General features: G+C 37.8%; 1 protein-coding gene across 1 annotated transcript in view; it reads right to left on the bottom strand.

Annotated features, from left to right (window-relative positions):
• LOC131288597 (uncharacterized) overlaps positions 1 to 270 on the bottom strand; it is a 48141-nt gene extending 47871 nt beyond the window's left edge. Inside the window, exon 1 of the mRNA XM_058317744.1 lies at positions 140 to 270. Coding sequence (XP_058173727.1) covers positions 140 to 164 — 25 coding nt within the window. The 5' untranslated portion in view covers positions 165 to 270. The remainder of the gene's footprint in view (positions 1 to 139) is intronic.
• Positions 271 to 15414: the final 15144 nt, after the last annotated feature.

Genomic DNA, 15414 nt, shown 5'->3' with positions numbered 1-15414 from the left:
CGTCGTGCCCAAACGTGTAGTCAATCCTTGGAAAAATGGAAAACCAAACATAACTGAAACATCGACCTCAGACGGTAATAAAATAATTTAAAAAAAGGTAGACCTTTAAATAAAAATAAAGAACGTAACATTTACTCACCTAAATCACTGTCACAGAGTACCATCGTGCGGCAGTTGGATTCAGAACTCTTGTTGTGTTTGTTTTCCGGAGAAATACTCAAACAAGCCGCCAAACAAAAAACGCGTCAAAAACCGTCGAGACGTCCCGGTGCAGAGAGCAACCTCGGATGACAGCTTCCGCCCTTTGGTGTGATAATTTTCGGGAAACTCAGCTGAAGTCGGAAGCTGATGGATCCAGACACAGGAGTAGCACCTTCGCGAAAACTTATGTTGACATGATGCAGACGGCGACACTAGCATTCACTCTTCTACAGTAGCATGCATGCAAAAAAAAAACCACACACGATCACATACACACACTAGCAAACAGGGAAACAAAACCAAGCACAAACAAACTAACAACACCCTCCTCCGTCTGGTAGAGCTTCTGTACTAGGGGGACAATCTGTATGGAGCAACGTATGGTTGTCCTCGATATGCCACAGGAAGGTACCGATCGTGGAAGGGGGATGTGGATGAATCACTCTACAACTCGGCGAAGTTGGGGCCTACTCACTCGCTGAACCACCTCACCGAAGCACCGACACTGCACTTTGTTGTGTTTCTGTTGGATTGCACTTTCGCAACAGTCCGTCAGCGAATCTAGAATCCGAAACCAAGGGCTCAAATCTGTCAGAGGATCACCACCGTCGTTCTTTTTAGGGCTATGCTGATGTGGGTGAAATTGGACACCGATTGTCAGGCGACGACGCCGGCTGGTTCGGGAACTACTGAAGAAGCACGTTTTACTTAATCATGTGGGACTAACGAGGTCACAGAATTATTTTCGCGACGACGTACATGCAGTTCCAAAAGCCCCGTGGAGGGGATGAGTTTATTCCAACATGTTGAACTACGGAGAACACATGAAGTTCTGACTCCTGGGAGTGCTAAAAATGTAGATAAGAAAAAAGAATGCCCTTAGAAGTTACTGTAACATTTGTTCCTACTTCACAATTGTCAAAACGCCTAGACCCGGGCCTTTTCTCTAACAGTGTTTAATAAATAATTAGCACAACGGATGTGTATTTAAATGTATTTAAAAATCGATTCCAAATTTCGTATTACAGATGACAAGAACAAAAACGACAAATCCTCCGCAAGTCAACACTGCACTTCAACTCAATTGTAATTCTAACTTGTCGCGGTCATCAATCTTTGCCAAAAAAATAGGGACAAAAAGGGATCGCGTAGAGAGAAAAAATCCCGCCCAAAAAGATGGTTTTGCGGATACAGCGAGAAAAGACAAATACTCAACCATTTCGAGGGTTGCAGCACGTTGGAAAACGATCGTCTATGGTCATAGGAACAGATGGAAGTTTGGAGAAAAAAAAACCCATCGAGAGGTCTAGGGATCGTCGGTTTTTATTTTCGACGGGTGTAATCCAATACATTCCATATGCGCTGAGTCGGATGATCTTTTCAGTATGCACGAGACATGCTTTATGTTCGAGTGGCTTTTGGGTTCTGTGCTCTTTGTCAGTTGTCCAATCAGCATTTCAATGGAGAATTAAGTGCTTCAAATTCGGGCAACTGTGCGGACGATAACTGATTATTTTCATTGTTTTTTTCGCCCTAAAACTGGAAGGTATAAATGGTTTCTTAAGGGTTGTTTTTTTTCTAAAACCCATTTATTTGAAACATAACAAGCAAAGTTTCAATGTTCGTCACTTCATTGTTGTAAACAGGATGAGGTTATTTATGGATCAAGCGTTGACTGCTTGTTCAAGAGTTGAAGCAATTTTTATGGTTACAAACGGTAAATACTTCACACCTACCGTAAAGGGATATTTTCAGGGAAAGATGTGGAACTCCTATCGTTAACATCCGCATGTTCAAGAACTGATCACACAAGGGAGAAGCCAATTGTAAACCCGATTGGAAATGGGATAAACATTCAAGAACGAAAGAATCACAGCGGGGTTATTTAGTGGCGCTAGGGAAAGTATTTGTACAGATTTTATTAATGAACCACAGATGTGGGTTCCCGTTGGCTTTTCTCGAGAGTTTTGCGCCCGACAGTAAAAGGGACTTCTTGCAGGAGCCCTACCCTCCCTAGGGTGTGCTTCGCTGTTTATGGTTCTTAAACCTAGAAAGTCTCTTATCTCGACTCCTTTAGCGAAAACATCTACCCTGTTCGGAGAGAGTGTATGAGGGACGGTGAACCACAGGGGCAAATAAAAACCAATCTCACTTCCTTAATCTATCATCACATTAAAGTCCTTTATGCTAAATACTTGTCCTCTTTAATTTTCCTCCCATTCAGTTTGTTGTAAAACTTCCTAACCTTCCTAAAAATTAATCGTCAGATTGTCGACGTAATATCAAGCAAAGCATATTTATAAATGGTTAAACTACAGGAAAAAAACTGATATTTGTGGCTTGCATAGTTAATTCTTGCCTAGATGAGAGTCGAGGGAAATTGTCCACATTTTAGTTTAATAATAAATATGATAACAAGAAGGAATAACGTGAAGAAAAGTGTGGTGCATAAATATTCCATTTCCGTTTTGATACAAACCCAAAAACCAGACGTTTAAATCTTCTCGACACGCAGCATATGCTCCAGTTCTCATTAGTTTATGGTTCATAGAGCCTTTCGTAAACGCGTATGCCTATAACCAACTCATAAGCAAAGTCCTTTAAAAAATGTACATCCGGCATCCAGGAACATCCGTCACTCACAACACCCCCGCAGAAGGACGATACCTCGTGCTATCACTTTCCCCAGTTCAAGAGCTTCTCCAGATACTTCTTGAAACGGCATACTTTCCTATCGTGTTTATCTATTTTTGTTACGCATAGATGGTCCACGGAAAACTCAAGGATGTCTTACCGATCTCTCTCGTCGCGATACTTCATTTCCCAAAACAGCATCGAAAGCGTAGTCTTCCGCTCGCTGGAGGTTTTATGCTTCGTTCGTTATTTTTTACTCGAGTAAAAAGATAAGAACTACACGCCTCAGCTGTAGTCGAAGGAACAGTAACGTCTCGGACGATTGGAGTTAGGAATAGCACTTTAAATCACTTCGGTTTCAATTTGATTTTGTCTCTATTACTCACTTGATACTGCAACGTCTCTATTCATAATAGTGAAACCGTACTTTCAACACACTATGCACACATTTTTCACTGTAAACTGATATTTCCTAAACCAATATTTAAAATTGTTGTTAAAATTTTTTTCAAGTGATGAATGAAAGAATTAACCGTTTTCGTTAGAATTTATTTCCAATGTCAAAATAAGTTCTTTTCGTTATTCACAGAACAAAACACACGCGTTGTTCAACCACGACAAATGTTCGATCGTGCACGACGAAGTTCCCGGCACCGCGGAATGACCATAAATCACGTGCAAGAATAGCAGCTTCCTTTGGATCGGATTCCACGCCGCATACGAGGGAAATGCTACTTTTGTATTCAAATTCGGTTCGAACACGTCACCGAGAGCGGCGATTAGTTGTTAACACAAGTATTAGATGCATCACGCAAGGAACACTGCACAGCAAAACAATGTAAAACTTTTGTTTATTTATTCTTGTACGCTTTTTGCCGGTCAGCAAACTAAGAACGAATGTGGATGTCACGGCTATTACTATTTAACGATTCACTTTCCACCATGAAACAACTCAGCGCAACGGTAATTAGTCGTGGACATTTAAAATGACCATTGAAGACGAAAACACCAGTGACTTACTTGTATTTATATAAGAATCTACGATGTCTCTAGCCGGCACAATTTCAAAGATTGACCAGCTCGCTACGAGCGACAACCGTTCCGCTAAACCTGCGCCGTTGAAGTTAAACCATGAACTGAGCTACACTAGCCAGAATTGGTATTCGGAAGATTCGAAGATTCGATCCCTATACGGATTCCAACGATTCGAACTCTAACTTGACGGATCGGATCAATCCAAAATCCCTTTTGACTCTAAAGATTTGGATCCCATTTGACGGCTTCTAAATAGTTGATTCTTTCTTTGATATCTAATCCGTGGGATTCGAATCAGATTAGATTTGTTTAAGACTCGGATTTTATTCGGTTTTGACTTGAACCAAATCTATTTTAATTTGATTTTTTCGCACGATTTCTAACTTATTCTCTAGAAAATTTCATGGAACCTATATGCATGGAACCGTGGACAAAGAATTGCAGTAGAACGTCGATTATCCGAGGTGTTCTATCATTACATTTAGCCCACGGAGTGACAATTATTCAGACCAGAACTTGATTTACATTTTTACCGGATTTTGAATAAAACTATCACTCTACATTGATAATCTTCTATAGACAGTGTTACATATAAAAATAACTGTGCGCGATACTTACGTTAGTAGATTTTTATGATCAACAGAACTACTTACAGCGTTGAAGCTTACTTCGGAAATCTGTGGCATGCTTTGATTACGGAAAAAGCGGATTATCAGTTGTGATTTTATGGAGATTCAGATAAGGATCAACGATTTCCTGTCCGGCATTGATTGGTTTACATCGTCTCGCGATGTTTGATGGAATGGGATTCGGATTTGAGGATTCCACAAGCACGAAACTGCAACGCGCTAAGCATCAACTAGCTTCAAAAAACCTTGGGCATAACTTAAAATACTGACCGAAATAGTTAATTTGTTAATAACTTTAAGGTGTCTCTGACAATTTAAGCAATAGAACCCTCCAATGACAGGCTTTTTTGGTAAAATCCCCATTCGCCGCATCGTTGCCGTTTTTTCCACGTTTTCGCCTGAAAGTTATGCAATAGGTGGCACATAAATTCATTTGGAATATTTTAACCGTTGAATTTCCGTTAGAAGCTTTAATGGTTTGAGCTAATCTGTTAAACTAACCAAGATGGATAGCACACAGGCTTATACCGCACCTCTAGGTTGATTGCGTAGCCTAATTTTCATAAACTCATGCAAGTAATGCATGAGGGAGTTCATGTTGTACATCCTTTCCAGTATAACCATAATTTTTAATTTAGGCAGCGCTCTGTGAACAGTCCAACAAAGGCAGCGCTCTGTCAGCTATCGAACAAGACAAACACGACAAACACGACAAAAAAAAACGATCAAACCCAAGCAATCGTATGGAGGTGCTCTGTCAACCTGCATCGAACATGTCAGACAAACACGACACAGAACAAAACAGTTTGATTTTGTCGTGCAGGGCTGTATCCCACGGTGAAATTGTATATACCTTGTTTATTCTGCTACCTTGCTGCTGGGATGAGTGACAGTTCTTCACGACAACTCGCAGAGCACCCTTCGAACATTGTCGTGTTTGTCGTGTTTGTTGGACTGTTCACAGAGCGCTGCCAAACACGACAAACACGACAATGTTCGAAGGGTGCTCTGCGAATTGTCGTGAAGAACTGTCACTCATCCCAGCAGCAAGGTAGCAGAATAAACAAGGTACACTGGGCCCAAAGTTAATCCGGACGCTCAAAAACTGAGCATGCGTCCGACTTTGTGGTCGATTTTAGAGTACTTAGAATTGATAACAATGATTTTTGTTCATTGCATCTTCTTGGTACACCTTACTACGAAGTACTTGCAAAAAGAACGGTGAAAAAAATCGTACCCAAGCGGCGCAATAAACAATAGAGTGGAAAAAGTCAGAATTTTGACGGCCAATCGCAAAGTCGGACAGTTATATTTAATCCTATTTTTGTTAGCTAAAGTGGTGTGTAAGTTAGTTTCGACACTTGATATTTGTTATTATCGATGCAGGCGACTCTTGGGCATCGTTAGAAGCACTCGGTTGATTCGATTTATTATATTATTGAAGTTTATATTGAAATATACGTCACACTACTTGGTTGGAACGAAACATCATCATTTATCCATCATAACGATTGAAAAAGTTTTTAAAACATATGAAATTAGACTTACATTAGCAAACTAACAATTTCAGACATCATAAAAAAGTATAAAACTTCGAAAAGTATCGTAAAATCACCAAAGAACTGCTTTTTGCAGCACACATTTCGGGAAAGGGAAGGTATAAACCATTTAATGTAACCCATTTACTATTGCCCGTCTACTAATTCTCATCTACTCCCCTAATATTATGTAATTTGGCAGCTCCTTTAGCCTACATGCACTCTCTTATTATTAAGGAACCTTCAACAACTCGGACAGTTTTGGTTAAACCCTTTCCCTCGAACGCGCCATATGTATCGCCACCTATCTGAGAAAAAATTGCGAATTTTTGTGTCAACTGTAAACAGGACTTGCACAAAATATCATGATTGTTTAACTTTAACTATCTTTTCGATGTAGAATGATATAATTTGTTCCTAAAATCATTTTATTTATCGACATCAGTTCTAGCAACAGAATCGTAGTTTTAAATTTTTCTCCGATATTAATGATTTATTTCCCGGGGTTCTGGCATGCAGCCCATCCCAGTGTAAATAGTTCCAAATAGTTAGAGCACTTAACAAACACTTTTAGTAAAGTTTCTTTTCGATCTACGGCAGTAGTAAAAGGGTTGAATCGATTGGTTCTTCCTCCCCTTTCCCGAATTGTGTGCTGCAAAGAGCAGTTCTTTGGTGATTTTACAATACTTTTTGAAGTTTTATACTTTTTAATGTTGTCTGAATCTGTTAGTTTGCTAATGTAAGTCTAATTTCATATGTTTTGAAATCTTTTTCAATCGTTATGATGGATAAATGATGATGTTTCGTTCCAACCAAGTAGTGTGACGTATATTTCAATATAAACTTCAATAATATAATAAATCGAATCATCCGAGTGCTTCTAACGATGCCCAAGAGTCGTCTGCATCGATAATAATAAATATCAAGTGTCGAAACTAACTTACACACCACTTTAGCTAACAAAAATAGGATTAAATATAACTGTCCGACTTTGCGATTGGCCGTCAAAATTCTGACTTTTTCCACTCTATTGTTTATTGCGCCGCTTGGGTACGATTTTTTTCACCGTTCTTTTTGCAAGTACTTCGTAGGAAGGTGCACCAAGAAGATGCAATGAACAAAAATCATTGTTATCAATTCTAAGTACTCTAAAATCGACCACAAAGTCGGACGCATGCTCATTTTTTGAGCGTCCGGATTAACTTTGGGCCCAGTGTATATACAGTTTCACCGTGGGATACAGCCCTGCACGACAAAATCAAACTGTTTTGTTCTGTGTCGTGTTTGTCTGACATGTTTGATGCAGGTTGACAGAGCACCTCCATACGATTGCTTGGGTTTGATCGTTTTTTTTTTGTCGTGTTTGTCGTGTTTGTCTTGTTCGATAGCTGACAGAGCGCTGCCTTTGTCTGACATGTTTGATGCAGGTTGACAGAGCACCTCCATATGATTGCATGGGTTTGATCGTTTTTTTTTTGTCGTGTTTGTCGTGTTTGTCTTGTTCGATAGCTGACAGAGCGCTGCCTTAACGAGACATTCAATTCAAACGGTTCACACAACGGCATTTGTTTCACCCATTTTATACCTTTTAGGTACATCCGCTCACAAATTGTGTAGCCACGACAGCGATTTCGGCTGGGGGGGCTTCATTTGGGTGTTTAGCGAAATTTTGAGTCTTGAAGAGGTTTACTAAACTCCTGTGAACGAAATAACTCACCACAAATCCAGTTACGCACCTTTCGGATATATTTTGATTGAATACTATAAAGCATATTGATTATTTGAGGTAGTACATAAATGCGAGTTTATTGCTCGATAAATGTCTTGTCCTTACAATCACATTGCTTTTGTACAAGTTTGAAAATGATCAGTTTTTTAACACAGTTGTATCATTTAATATGTTATCAAATTTACCTGACTTCTATTTTACAACTAGCAAATTGATTATATTTAATTCGGCGTATTGTTATTTCTGAGTCAATTCATTATTTCCAAATTAGATTCAATTTCGACGTAAATTTCATGTTTTGCGTCCAAAGTAGAATATTGCATCCAATCTGTTAAAAATCTATCAATAGTCGTCCTCGTTAGGTTTGATTCATTCAAGCGTTTTGAAAACATCGAAGCCCATTCTTTAACCGAAACAGAATTACTTGCAGTCAACTCTTTTCGTATAATATACTCTGCAACGAGAACATTATTCAACAACGCATAATAAAACACATTATGATTTTTGGAATCTAGTTGACCAAAGCAGTCGAAAGCGTCTTTCTCAATTAAATAAGTGAATATTTTCAGCTTGTTTGCAGCATTTTCACTGTCGTCAACACAGTAAAAGAAAGCATTCCAGTTGCCTCCTTTTACATTGATTTCCTTTGCATCAAAACCATAATGTTCAATGAGACATTTCGCCAAAGTGAATAAACCTTCCATGCAAGAGAAATGAAGAAGATCTTGGCCCGTATCTTTTTCTCTGTAGTCCAGTTCTCCAGTTGTTTTCAAGTAATCGCAAATGATCTTAACAGACTTTTCATCAACCAAATGATTTTGTTCAAATATAAGAATCTTATCGTAGCTATCGAGGCGAGAATTTTTTAACTTGTCCATCAACACAAGGATTCGCTCTTCGATAGTAAGATGTTCCTGCAATTCCCACTCTCGTTTGAAAATATTCTTACCGATTTCATCATTATTATTCGTCGCATACCAAAAGACGCTCTTTCCCTCCGAATCCAGTTGACCGAAGCAATCGAAAGGATCTTTCTCCATCAAATAAGTGAATATTTTCAGCTTGTTTGAAGCACTTCCCCTGCCGAACAAGCAGTAGAAGAATGCGTTCCAGTTTTTCCATTTTACATTGGTTTCCTTTGCATCAAAACCATAATGTTCAATGATACATTTCGCGAATGTCAACCAACCCTCCATGCAAGCGTGATGCAGAAGATTTGAGCTCCTTTGTTTGTTTCTGTAGTCTAGTTCTCCAGTTGTTTTTAAGTAATCGCAAATGATCTTAACTGACTTTTCATCAACCAAATGATTTTGCTCCAATTTAAGAATCTTACCGTAGCTAGTGAGGTCAGCATCTTTTAACTTGTCCATCAACACAGGGATTCGTTCTTCGATAGCAAGATGTTCATGCAATTTACACTCTCGTTTGAAAATATCCACAGCAATTTCTTCATTATTATACCCCGCATACCAAAAGACGCTCTTTCTCTGCGCATCCAGTTGACCGAAGCAGTCGAAAGGGTCTTTCTCCATCAAATCTACTACATATTTTAGCTTTTTTTTATGTATGGAGTTCTGTGTACACTAAAAACTCGACCAATACAGAACCGTCGCTTCTGAAACTTTTCACACATTAAGTTTAAGTACTGTAGATGTTGTTGAAGGTTTGTTTGATCACTATTTTTTGATAAAATCATCTAAATTTTACAATTTAAACTCAGTTTTACTAACACAAACAAAACAAGCATGTAAACAAATGTCAAGGTGTATGTACCATAGTTACACTAAGGTTTATACATCGCGGGGAAATTGATGAAATATTAAAAATTTTAAATATGTCGTTATTGTAACTATTAAATTCAAACATATCTTTCAAGTATTAGTTAATACCATAATTCTTTTCTCAATTCCTTTTTCACCGCGCAACGCCGGGGCGTCAAGCTAGTAAGTGAATATTTTCAGCTTGTTTGAAGCATTTTTCCTGTCGCCAACGCAGTAGAAGAATGCGTTCCAGTTGTCTCCTTTCACATTGGTTTCCTTTGCATCAAAACCATAATGTTCAATGAGACATTTCGCGAATATTAACCAACCGTTCATGCAAGCGTTATGCAGAAGATCCCGACCCGTTTCGTAGTCTTTGTAGTCCAGTTCTCCAACTGTCTTCAAGTAATCGCAAATGATCTTAACAGACTTTTCATCAACCAAATGATTTTGCTCAAATTGAAGAATCTTACCGTAGCTATTGAGGTTAGCATCTTTTAACTTGTCCATCAACACAGGGATTCGTTCTTCGATAGGAAGATGTTCGTGCAATTTACACTCTTGTTTGAAAATATCTACACCGATTTCATGATTGTTATACGTCGCATACCAAAAGACGCTCTTTCCCTTCGAATCCAATTGACCGAAGCAGTCGAAAGGGTCTTTCTCCATCAAATCTACTACATATTTTAGCTTTTTTTTATGTATGGATTTCTATGTACACCTAAAACTCGACCAATATAGAACCGTCGCTTCTGAAACTTTTCACACATTAAGTTTAAGTACTGCAGATGTTGTTGAAGGTTTGTTTGATCACTATTTTTTGATAAAATCATCTAAATTTTACAATTTAAACTCAGTTTTACTAACACAAACAAAACAAGCATGTAAACAAATGTCAAGGTGTATCTACCATAGTTACACTAAGGTTTATACATCGCGGGGAAATTGATGAAATATCAAAATTTTTAAATATGTCGTTATTGTAACTATTAAATTCAAACATATCTTTCAAGTATTAGTTAAAACCATAATTCTTTTCTCAATTCCTTCTTCACCGCGCAACGCCGGGGCGTCAAGCTAGTAAGTGAATATTTCCAGTTTTTTAGCAGCATGTTCAATGTTCCACACGCAGTAGAAGAATGCGTTCCAGTTATCCTCTTTTTCATTAATTTCCTTCGCATCAAAACCGTAATGTTCAATGAGACATTTTGCCAAAGCTAACCAACCCTCCCTGCAAGCGATATGCAGAAGATCCCGACCCGTTTCGTAGTCTCTGTAGTCCAGTTCTCCATTTGTTTTCAAGTTATCGCAAATTATCTTGACCGACTTTTCATCAACCAAAAAATTTCTCTCAAATTGAAGAATCTTATCGTAGGTATTGAGGGGAGAATTTTTCAACTTGTCCATCAACACAGGGATTCGCTCATCGATAGGAAGATGTTTCTGCAATTTACACTCTCGTTTGAAAATATCATCACCAATTACTTTACTGTTATCCGTCGCATACCAAAAGACGCTCTTTCCCTTCGAATCCAGTTGACCGAAGCAGTCGAAAGGGTCTTTCTCCATCAAATAAGTGAATATTATCAGTTTTCTTGTAGTATTTTTACTGTTGCACACGCAGTAGAAGAATGTGTTCCAATTGTTTTCTTTTTCATTGATTTCTTTGCCATCAAAACGATAATGTTCAATGAGACATTCCACCAAATCACTCCAACCTTCCATAATGGCAATATGTAAAAGATTCCTACCATTTTCATCGTGGTTTCGAAGTTCCTCGATAGATTCCAGAGTGTCACAAATCAATTTACATTTCGTTTCATCAGCTAAATGTGTGTATTGAAGATATTCTAAAATGTCCTTTGCATTAAAGCCTGATGCTGTGAGTAATTTAATCAAATCAGATATCTGATCTGAGGTCCAATCCTTCAACTGCCTCTCAAATTGTCTTTGAATGATGTAATTAGAAATTTTCCTGTTGTTCTTAGCTGCATAATAAAAAACACTCTTTCCTTTCGCATCCAGTTGACTAAAACAATCCACAGGATCTCTCTCTAGCATAAGAACAAAGATATTTTGGTTGTCATTTTCACCATTATCATCATCACCCCATAGGTTGATATAATACCTTTTCCATCTTGATGCGCAGTAGAAGAAAGCGTTCCAATTGTTTTCCCAGGTATTTATTTCCTTCGGTTGGAAACCGTAATGTTCCATGAGACATTTTACCAAATTTGAATCACCGTAACCTGCCGCAAAATGTAACAAATTTCTACCTTTTTCATCAGTGCCAGTACGATCTTGGCAGTTATCGAGAAGAAAATGATAGGAACTTAGGCAATACCACTTAATTTTGCAGTTTAAGTAAGTTTGCCTAATGAAACGATTGTCTAGATTTGTTTTTGATTTGTGCAATAAATATTCGACAGCGGATGCATTATCAAGCTGCAATGCTCGTGCAATCAAAAACTCCGTACCACTGTCAATACCGGAATCGTCTCTTATTTCAAACTTTGAGGGGAAACTTTCCATTAAATCGAGTTGCGATGAAAATCCTCTCTTCCATTCCTTAGATTGACGTGGAGTGTCTTCGTGGCAAATGATGGTATGCCTAGTGCAATATTCGTGGAAAAGAGATTTGAACTCCTGTTCATCGTTTTGCAAGTATGCAAGCAATTCCCACAATTCCCGTTCAAAATTGTCTTTTATCAATTTTAAATACTGTCCATGATTTGTGATCAAATATTGAAGAACATTAATCGAAAGATATTTTAATGCTAACTTGAAATGATATTCATTAGGTTGTTTGAGTTTCAAATCACTTGAATTTTCAATGATAATTTTGAACATTACAGAATCAAAAATGATGCAAAACTCCAAAATTGGTATACTATCGGAAAAGTTTTCGGTATTGTTGCTAATGTGTTGGTTTAGTTTTGTAAATAGCTTTGTAGCCATTTTCCCATCCTTTGCCATGTCTTGATATGGCAAAGAAAACGGTATCTTTAAATTAAGTACTTTGTCTGATCCTAAATTCTTTGCTAATTTCGTGAAAAACGTTTCAAAGTTCGGTGTGTAGTTTCTTTCGGTGAAGTATTCAATGCTCAACACTTCTTCGATCACCTTTAAATGATCTATGGTAGAAAATCTAGATAACATTTTTGGAGTATCGATGGAAGCTCCTTTGTTTAATAATGTCAGTACGTATTCCCAACGTGGAGCTGTAACGTGTTCGACACGCAATTCAGCGCAATACGCGTAATCCAAATGAGACCATTCGAAATATGTATCTTGTATATTCGCGCTATTTTCATCGACCCAATTCAATAAGAAATCAATAATTTGTCTATGGTCTTCAGATAAAGGAAGTAAAAATGACAATTGCAATGGAGTTCTTCCCCAATCGTCCCTTGCAGTAATGAAGTTTGGGGTATCAGTTAGGATGCTATCTATTTTACCCTTCGAATCATCAAGAACTGCCATATGAAGTGAACTTTTCCTACAAATCATTCTGTCTAAAAATTGTCTTATTTCTATTCTGCGGTTGTTTTCATAAATTTCACGTTTCAGGAAGTCTTTAACGCCGTTAACATTTTGATTCGAAAAAAACCACAGAGCAGAAAAATACTCTGCAAACAACCAGTGATTGAAGATCGGTGAGTGATATACAACTCCTTCAATAAGACCAAATTTTTCTGAAGCATTCTTAACATTTTCCATGTACTGGAGTGCGGTGTTTTGGGTTTCATTCGTCAATAATTTCTCTATATCATTTTTGTACATAATTGTGTACAAAGCCAAGAGTGAGTGGACTTCTTTGACCTTTTTTTGATATTGTTCTGCATCATTCATTGCCTTGACCGTTTTTGAACTAGCAACAGTTGAACCAGTTTTCTCAATGTTCACGATCTTAAGCTTCTTTTCAACAAAACATTCAACCATGCCAAGGGGTTCAAAACTATTCTCACAATCTATTATAATTTGTTTGGAAATTGTTTCTTCTATTACATTTATATACTTTTTTACCATAGGCATCATCAGGTCCATTCCCATCGATAAAAACAGAGGGATTTCCATAAGGTCTCCAAGGATGTTTGTTAAAATTGCAAAAACAACACGACATGTCTTTGCAAGTTTTGTATCGCCTGATGATTTATATTCTGCGGGTAAGTCCTTTAAAAGGTATCGCCAAACAAAGGAATGTTGATCTACTTTGTTAAATTCCACTAAACGGTAGCATGCACAATCTTCCAATGCGGTTTCTACTTCGTTTCTCAAACCATACGGACGACTAGAAAGATACACCTTGCAAATTCCATCGAACGTTTTAAGCGTGGATAATAAGTTAAGCACCACCGTCTTGTAATGTGGCGCGATTTCGTCAAATCCATCCATCAAAATAACTATTTGTTTGCAGTTGAATTTATGTTCAAATATTCGAAGCAGTATTAATTCCTCAGAAGAAACGGTTTTTATTTTGTTTTTATCCAGCTTCAAACAACCGTTCGAAAAAACAAGTGCTTCCGCAGTTGTCTGAGCATTATTGAATTTCTCATTTGAATCCATTAGAAATATATTATCGACGAGAGAAGCTAAGTAGACAAGCTGGAAAAGAAATCGGATCGTGATCATTTCTCCCTTAGTTTCACATTCATTTCTTTTCTCTCTTCTTTGATCGAATACCATGCAATATTCGTTTAGATTGAATTTAATAATCCACTGAAAACGATGCTCATCCTGCAGATGTGACGCTAACCAAGTGAGGTAGAATGATTTCCCCGATCCGGCTTCGTTGAAAATTACATTCACTTTAAGATCGGTTTTATTGGACTGTACTTGGTCCTGAGTGTTTCCATCAACACCGGGTGGATGTGTGTATTTCCAATTTCTATGCGATAGAATGCTGTCAATGTTTTTGTTGTTATAATCCAAAAATGTTTCGTAACTGATTTCATTCTCAGCTTCAATGCCAGGAAATAGTTTCGTAAGAGTCGTACCTGCTTCTCTAGCAGACCAAAAGCTCCAACTCGAAGTTTGCCGTAATTCGTTTTTATCACATCGCTCCCATTTTCTATGAATGAACAAGCCATCAATTTTCTCATAGCTTTCCTTCAACTTATTACATTTTATTCCTGTCTCACTGGGAACTTGTAGGACATCTAAAACAAAATTAAGTTTGTCTTCATCATGAAAAAGCTTACTGATTGACGTTTCGGTTCCAAAGAACCGGATGGGTTGATCGATTACTTTATTCCTGCAATCGTCTGTCAGATCTTGGAAAAGAAGATCCCTGTCAATATTCAAAGTACAGGACGTTTTTCCAACAAGAATAATCTTTTTGAAAGATTGATGTTTTTGTCCTAACATTACTTCAGCCCACAGTTCTAAATATTGAGCATTATTGGAGTTCTCTTTACATTCAACCACCAAAATAAGGTCAAAAGTCACTCCAATGAAGACTTTCATTATATCAACTTTAAAGTTACCAAATTCTTCGTCTTTAAAAAATAAATAGGTCAGATTCCGGTCTAGGTTGAGATTCAAGCCCACGCCGTCGAGGTGGTGAGTCCCGGCGCTCATGGGCAGATTTTCGGTGCTCGAGGTAAATTTAGACTTGGCTAATTCTAAAGTATGATCCCAAGTGACAGAAAACACGATTTAGATAATTTTCGCCAGGCTTAGAAAGGGGCTGCATAGAAGATTAATAGCAGTCTTATTAAGCCAAAATTGCAAGTGTGTGCGTGAAAAATGAACCCACCATGGGTGCACTGATCCGATCCTTACTATTATAAATTGAACCCTTCCATCCCAACTCCGGAACTGACAGCTCAAAGCCATCAAATCAAAACAAAATATAAATTCGAATTCAAACAGAGGATTTATTT

This window comes from Anopheles ziemanni, chromosome 3, assembly GCF_943734765.1.
Source record: "Anopheles ziemanni chromosome 3, idAnoZiCoDA_A2_x.2, whole genome shotgun sequence".
In the NCBI taxonomy this organism is placed as follows: domain Eukaryota; kingdom Metazoa; phylum Arthropoda; class Insecta; order Diptera; family Culicidae; genus Anopheles; species Anopheles ziemanni.
This window is presented reverse-complemented; position numbering and strand designations above follow the sequence as displayed.